We start from the raw sequence: 8,133 nt of genomic DNA, 5'->3' as shown, positions 1-8,133 counted from the left end.
GTACTAAGACTCATCCCCCTTCATATAGCTTGGCGTGGATGACGTTGCAGGATGGGAGTTACGGTCAAAAACACCCACAAGTCTCCAAAGCCCCAACGAGCTGTTCAGTGCTCGTACAGTCTCATGCAGGGGGTGGGAGGTGTTGTCCATGATGGATGTTAGCTTAGACAACATCCTCTCCTCCCCAACCTGCTCGACTTTCCTTGGATTAGTGAACTTATTTCATTTCTAACAGAAAATCATGTGTTTTTGTTTTTTTAGCTAACATATAATCGGCGCAGGCAGACTCTTTGTACTTTACCTGCTGACCTGCTGCCAGGCCAAACACATCAAACCTGTGGCTCAGGCTTAGCTGCCCCACTCCCATCTCCTTATACCCCTGACACTGAACCGGCCCTGATATCTAAAGAAACAGGTGAGATATTTCACATCAAGAAGTTTTTTCACCTGCAGGAGGCCTCTTGGGAAATAATATTTGCATTCTACACACTATTTAAATAGAACGTTTTTGGAGAAGTGTGTGTTACTCTGCGTTTATTTTCCACACTGTCTTATGACTGTTGCAGGTGCTGAGAGCTTTCAGGAAGCTGAAACCAATTAAAACCTATTTGAGTTCCACCAGTTCTCAGGACAGAGACGTATTTTAGTTCACTATATTTTGTTTGAAAATTCATAATCGAAGGATTATTTAAGTTTTATGTTAAAGCAGTAAAAATTTATTTTACCCAATTTTATAGATGAGTATTGAAATTCACTTCCATCCCAAAAAACTTACATATATTTTATATGTATTTGGTTTAAGCCACCAATCACTGAAAAAGTAAAATTTAAAATTTAATTTATCAATTATCATAAAAAAAATATGAAAATGTAAAATATGACTTGCATATATCTCATCAATCTTCCCTGAAATAAAAATGTGTTATATGTTGCCGTGGTTTCCTTTGTTAAAGTGGTGGGGCCCAAAGTGATATGTTTTTTCCATGGGGCCCCAGATCCCCAGTGGCACCCCTGGTGGCGTCACGCACTAAACCAGGGGTGGGCAACTCCAGGTTTTAGATGTGTCCTTGAACCAACACAGCTGATTTAAATGGTTAAATTAGCTCCTCAACAAAGTTCTCCAGAGGCCTGGTAACGAACTAATCATGTGATTCAGGTGTGTTGACCCAAGGTGAGATCTAAAACCTGCAGGACACCGGCCCTCGAGGCCTGGAGTTGCCCACCCCTGGGTTAGAGCCACCTACCTCACTAACAGATGAAAATCTGTGTAAACCACAAACCCTTGTAATCACACTCAGTGTCGTGGATTTCGATTTCTTCGTCTCGTTACGGATTCTTTAATTCCAATTTATACTTCATGGTTATTCCGCTGATGAGTTTCGGTTATGTGATGTTTTGATTCATGTCTTGGTTTTTATTATTAGTTATAGTAGTTTTAGTTCCCTCAGTAATTGCCACTATGTTCCTCCTTTGTCTCGTCTCGTCAGTGCCTTCTCCTCTCTCTCTGTTACCACGTCTGGTGTGGGTCTTTTTGTTACTTCCCCATTTTATTTTGAAGGTTAGTCTTCTGTTTTGTCTTGCTCTATTTTGACTTTGTTTTTCCTTCCTTTGTGGTTGTGAGTGCTGTCCTAAATGTCAGTGTTGTCTCTCTTTCCTTTCAGCTGTGCATCTTTTTAATCAACCCTCTGTACATGAATAGCCCCGTGTTACTCTTTGTCGACTCATCTGTTTTGTCTTTCTTTTGTTTCTTTTGTTTTTATTTTCTATCCTCAACTGAACTTTGAGTAAACGAGTGATGAATTGTATCCTTTCCAAATTTGGCAAGAATCCTTCCCTTATCTATTTTTGCATTCTAACTGTGACACTTAATACTTTGTATTTGTAATTAAAGCAGTAAATCATTGCAGCTGCAGCAATTGTGGCTGTGTCGAAGGGATGTGGTTAGTTAATGGATTCTCGCCACCTTCTGCACAACTTACTAGACTTTTAGTCCAAAATCAGTTGCTGCTCTAGTGCTACAGGGACAGATACGGCACATCTCACACCTCAGTACCTTCAGTCAGATTGGATTTAAGCTTCTTGTTTTGGCATATTTAAATTTATTGATCTCATCACTTTTGTGTGTTTGTTTTAATTTGATTGGCTTATGTAACATATTCATTTCTCAACTCTTGTGATAAAGTATTTCTTGTTTTGACTTGTCTTTTTATCTGCCCTGCATAAGAAATAGTCAAACTAATCTCCAACTTAATATTTTTATTATTTTACAACTGTAGATACTAGAGTAACTTTACATGATTCAAAATTCAGAATAATCTTTATTTATTCTATGCATTATGTGTTTATCCTAGACCTTCATACGCTATCTGAATCATGCTTTGACATCATCTTTTTTCTGATTGGCTGCCCCTTGCAAACTGATATCGGAGAGCAGGTGAGTGCCAAGATTGAGACGTCTGAAGCCTGAGCTTTTAGCTCGCAGGGATTACCATGATTAATGTGAGCTTCCAGTGTTGGAACACTATATACAGGACAAAAAAGAACAACAGATCCTGTGCAGCTAGCATATGAAGTATGACAAAGTGCACATTTTTAATTGTAATTTCTCTGAATATGCCATTGCTATTTTTGATGTAATAAGTGCACCTGAAATCTTGTTTTAATATATTTAATCTTGTTTTGATAATCTGGGCTATTTACAAATGGCAGAGAAAAGTACAAATAAAAGGTACACAGCTGGCTTTAGTTTGATTTGATATACTCTGCTTTGAATAACAAGCACAAACAGACAGAAATAATATACATTGTAGCAAATGCAAAAATGATCATGAAAGTTGTTTAACAGATACAGACAGAAATAAACTCAGGTGATAAAAAGAAAAAGAATCTATGTAGATCAAACTTCTGTGTATATCAAACCTATTTTTAACTAAAAATGCACTTTTCTGTTTTTGTAACACTGTGTGGTAAGGTGTTTAATACTGTTGACATTTTTCTTTAAGATCACAAACATCTTGAAATATTCTACCTTAGAACAAATATACAAAAACAAGGAGAGCAGAAAAACATCTGGAAATCCATTTGTGTCATTCAGACTTTCTTTTTTTTCAAGCAGCGACATAAAATTAAGATTGAGCCAAATTTAGTTCAGCTTATTTGTGCAGTCCTCCACAAAAGTCCCAGTTAAGCTATCTACATATAAAAACATATGCTTTGATATTGTCCATAGCTCTTTGTAAGCAGGTGTGTAACACTAGGCTGAAGGTGCTGACTCCTCCACACGGACGCTGTTTTAAGGAGAAAATGTGGTGGTGGTCTCAGTTTCAGTGGGCACTGAGCTCCGCCTCCTCCCACAGGTATACCTAAAGAACCTCTCCTGGCTCATGCAGCCAAACTCTTTCAGTAGTTTCAGGAGGTCATAACGAAACTTTGTACCGATAAAGGCGTAAACAAAGGGGTTCAGGCAGCACCTCAGGAAGGCCAAACTCTGGGTCGTGTCAGTGGCATAGAGGAGGTTGTTTTCGTATTTGCAGTCGATCAGTACTCCGCGTGCTGTAAGAACTGTGCTCCAAAACAGGACCACGTTATAAGGCGTCTGGAAGACCAAGAAGACAGCGACCACAGCGAGAATCACCTTGATGGCCTTATTCCGTTCAAAGCTACGAGCATAGTAAAGGGTCCTGAGGATGCTGCTGTAGCAGAAGGTCATAAACAAGAAAGGAAGGACAAAACCCAAAGAAATCTGAGTTGCCTGGACGGTGATGCGAAGTGGGTCAGCGTTGCTGGAGAAAGGGGTGCAGGTTTTGTTATTGATGGTGGTGTACACCATTTCTGGCACAGAGAAGATCAGGGCCAACACCCAGACCAAAGCTGATGACAACTTGCTGATAATCACTGCCTGGGAGCGGTGGCGGTGAGCAGAGATTGCTTTGGAGATGGCAAAGTAGCGGTCGACACTGATGAGGGACAGAAGCAACATGCTGCTGTAGAAGCTGACCTTATAAATGGTGTACATGGCTTTGCACAGCCCTAGACCCAGCACCCATTCTACCATGGAGTTGGCTGCCCAAAAGGGGAGGGACAGGGCTAAGAGCAGGTCTGCAAAGGACAAGTTGAGCAGGTACACATCGGTCATGGTCTTGAGTCGCTTGAAGTAGATATAAGTGAGGATGACGAGCATGTTTCCTGCCAGCCCCAGGAAGCAGATGATGGAGAAAAAGATGGGCATAAACACGAAGCGGAACTGCCGATTGGAGTGCTTCTTACAGAGTTCAGGAACGTCACTATAATCCCAGCTGGAAAAGCTGTAATCTGTGAATGTAGTGGTTGTGTAATTTCCATCGTCGGACAAGCAAGGCTGCAAAAACAGAGCAAAAAACACATGAAAGAAGTAAAATAACAGAGCAGATCAGACAAAACTACACCTGCCACCTGCCTTTGGTACATTGTACTTTTACACCACCACTTCCTGGGGGGAGGGGGAGCACTTGGTACCACAGGGGAAGACTGCGGTTCGGTAAATACTATTTATCCCAAACATATTTACAGCTGGAAGAAGAGCTTCAGTGAGGTGTTTCTCTTACCTTAGAGGTCATTAACCATACCAGCACAGTCGGCAGAAAGTTCTGGAGAGCTGAAAAACAAATGTAGATTATTTATTTATTTATTTTAGAAATAGGATCTGTGGAGACAAGCTTAGTGTTCATATAAACGATGACTTTTCAAGATGCTCAAACGTTAGTTTTGGACTTCCTCAGCTTCTGTGCGAGGGAGGTTTAGTAGAAAACCCATATACATGTATTTCTATGCAGATAATACCCAACTTCCAAATCAATTGGTCCTCAAGCCATAGAGGGCTGAATGACCTTTAAATTTCTACTTCAAAATTCAAAGAAGGGTGTTATTAGTTTTTAATATTGTATTGGGCCTGGACACCTCAAAAATGGTCTACTTATTCTGGATTGTATTATTTTTGTCCGTCTGTAAGGAAATATGTTCGTTAACAATTTCACTATGTGCATGTGTGTGTGTATTTCTGCACATGACTAACAGTTTGCATTGGAGTTACACAAATCCAGCAGATGCGTGCGTGGTACAGATCACATCTTTTGAACTAATCAAGCTATCAAACCCAAAATAAGTTAGTTAATTGGTGGTATTAGGGTGATTTCCTTTATAACACGCATGAAATTCGTGTTTATTTGTCAGCTTTTAACCCAGAGTGAAATTTGATATTTGGCTTTATTGTCAAGTATTATTAGTATAGTACTGGTTAACATTTGAAAGCTTGGGAAGAAACACAAATCCTTTGTCACATTTTTGTCACAGCAGATCCATCCGCTGTGGTGACCAACTGTAAATAAGAGAACAGCTGGTTCTTTGTTTTTCTTCTTCTATTATTGTTACATTGTCTACATGTGTGGGATTTTATGCTTGTAAAAGACTTGACAATAACTGTTTTCACTGTTTGACTGCAACGACTCTTTATTACTGCCAAACAATCATAGACTGTTTGAGAAGTTTTTCCCCTTCTGGCCTACATCTTTTATCTTTTCTAATCTGTTTTCGGGGCTTTTGATCATGTGGCCATCGGGGAAAACTCCGTTCCTTCTTTTTTTTTTCTTATGAAAGTTATTTGTGGTACTCACAAATCTGATTAGTGAAACTGTTAAGATAAATGAGACTTTTAATAGATTGTGACATTACTGATATGTTGATAATATTTAAAACTAAAGACAAGTGTTACCAACCGCAATAAAATCTGCTTCTATTTCCTAATTGTTGATGTAAGTTCTTTTAAATGCCACTAGTGTATTTTTAGTAATTTGGGCTTCTTCAAAAATGATACTTTGAGCTGCTCCTTTATTTCCCAAGGGGCTGTCGCAGCGGATGAATCTACACTCGACTTTGCCCAGATTATTACACCAAATGCAACCTTGTGATTTATCTAACCTTGCGACAGACATATACTAGAACAAACCATGCAAGGCAATTATTATTATTTTATTTTACCACCAGTAAGCAGGTCGTTGTAAAGTTGCTGAATCAAAGTCTCTAGTATTTAAAAAAGCAGCTTTAACACACTAAAAAAATGCAAGTCCATGTTAAGTGTTCAATAGTAGATGAAACTGCCACAGCAGCTATCATTAGTTTTAAAATATAAAACGTGAGATTTAAGAAACACAATCTTTTTGGTATTTTTTGTTTTTTGTCTGCATTTATTCATTCATTCATCACAGCGCACACAAACGTCCTTTAACTATGTTTCTAAGCTCTACTCACCTCTGAGAGGAGTCATGTTGGCTGACGGTAGTTCACTGTAGGTGAAGCCGCTGCACACGCAGATCTGTCTATTTGATGGTGCTTTCCCTTCATTCTCACTGACAGGTCTCTGAATTTTTTTTCCTGATACCACATCACGTGGTAACCACCACATGTGAAGTGAAACCACATGTCACAAAAGTTAACTTCAGTTAATGGCGCAGTGATATCATATGAAATATAGATGGAGTTCAAGCTACGATGGTGTGTGCCAGTTGGTGTTCTTTGTTTCTCTCTCCCTAACTCTCTCTCACACACACTCACACACACCCCTACCTGCCTACTACAACTCTTTATTATTATTATAAAGAGATTATAACCTCTTCAAAATCTTCACTCTACCATGTAACACTACACATGATCTATAGAATAAAAAGAAAGCACAGGTTTGGTGGTTTTGATCACGTTGAATTATTTGTTAACACTACTAGCAAACATTGACATTTCTTTGCACAGCCCTTTGCTCCTTGTATCTAACTGAGAAGTCGTAGGTGTTGATGCGTAAAGCACTGTGAAAATTTCAAATGTTAGTTCAGAGGAACTTGAGTGATTCTGTGCCTAAGGGGTGGCTGAAGTTCAAAGCTACACATTGCAGTCAGCAGATACTAATCTGAGAGCTAACACGTATTGACCTGATAATAATCAGCATTTGCTTAGAGCTGAATGAAACAGATGAATTCTCTGAATGTTTTGTGTTCATACTGAAAGATAGTTTTGCTTTCATTGACATTTGCTGCTGTTACTGTGACATTCAGGGCTAATGCTGGACATGAGGTGAAACCCTACAGAGCTGCTTTTTTTTAACTCAAGATCTGCACTAGCTTTCTGCACACCTGTCTCTCTGCGGTATTGTGGTTTGTTGCTTTCACTTGAGGCAGTACTAACCACAGTACAAACGTGGCATGTTACAATGCACCGTATCATCTTTCACGTTGAAACCATCAGATCTGTCAATCGGATGGTGATTAGTTTCCAATCTTATGAGGCTGAAACCTTACAAATCATTGCACAAAGATTTAAATCTCCTGCCAGATCTGTGGCATTACTCGAAGCACCTACTGTGTCAGGATCGGAGATGAACAGGATGATGGGTACTGCTGCTATGAAAAACAGGAAGAGGAAATCAGAACAATTCCTTCACATGTTACCCACTTCCCTTACCTGTACTGTGCAAAGGAGAAAATGCTATATGCAAGTGCAGTGAGCCATGGCGAAGCTCTTATTTCTGCACCATGAATGTTTTACAGTACTGTCATCAAACAGTACAGCTTTTAAGTAAGGCATTTAAAAGCAGCGTGCAGATGAATTCAAAAATATCTGGTGTGTTTGTTTAAAAAAGCTAAACAAAAACATCAAAATATTTAATCAGAAACAAACACACACACCTTCATACAGGTAATTAATGCACAAGAAGTGGCTGCACATGATGAAAGACAAGAATTGACTTTGTTTATATATGGAGAATTCTGCTGTTAAATAATGTTATAAAGATTTTATTGCATGTTTTTTGGTATCTGTGGAGCTGAATCAGTCTGTCACAACAAGCTGCCACTTTCTCTCTACTCAATCTGCTCTACTTGTGATTGACAAATCATTAGCCATTATCTAATGAGCATATCCTTTCTGACTCTAATTACAAATGGAAATGACAGAATTACCTTTTTAATAATACACAAAACTAAAGTTCTTAAACAGAAGTTCCCTTTTTCTATAAATTTCTGTATAACCTGATGTCCTTTTTTTTTTTTTTTTTTTTTTTTTTTTGTTTGCCACCACAGTCCCAGCAGCCCCTCCCCCTTCTGGTCGTCAGAA

The 8,133-nt window shown here is 38.9% G+C and overlaps 1 protein-coding gene across 1 annotated transcript; it reads right to left on the bottom strand.

Moving 5' to 3' along the window:
- Nucleotides 1-3,054: 3,054 nt before the first annotated feature.
- Nucleotides 3,055-6,340, bottom strand: ccr7 (chemokine (C-C motif) receptor 7). The gene is made up of 3 exons (XM_085408761.1): nucleotides 6,283-6,340; nucleotides 4,584-4,633; nucleotides 3,055-4,357 (listed from the first exon to the last, which is right to left on the bottom strand). The coding sequence occupies exons 1-3, from the start codon at nucleotides 6,296-6,298 to the stop codon at nucleotides 3,293-3,295; spliced, it is 1,131 nt and encodes a 376-aa protein (XP_085264887.1). The 5' UTR covers nucleotides 6,299-6,340; the 3' UTR covers nucleotides 3,055-3,292.
- Between the last annotated feature and the right edge of the window lie 1,793 nt (nucleotides 6,341-8,133).

Source organism: Rhamphochromis longiceps, linkage group LG6 (genome assembly GCF_057381845.1).
Source record: "Rhamphochromis longiceps isolate RC_006_pf linkage group LG6, R_longiceps_female_GT1.1, whole genome shotgun sequence".
Classification (NCBI taxonomy): domain Eukaryota; kingdom Metazoa; phylum Chordata; class Actinopteri; order Cichliformes; family Cichlidae; genus Rhamphochromis; species Rhamphochromis longiceps.
The sequence above is the reverse complement of the archived record's forward strand: the minus strand, read 5'-3'. Positions and strand labels throughout refer to the sequence as shown.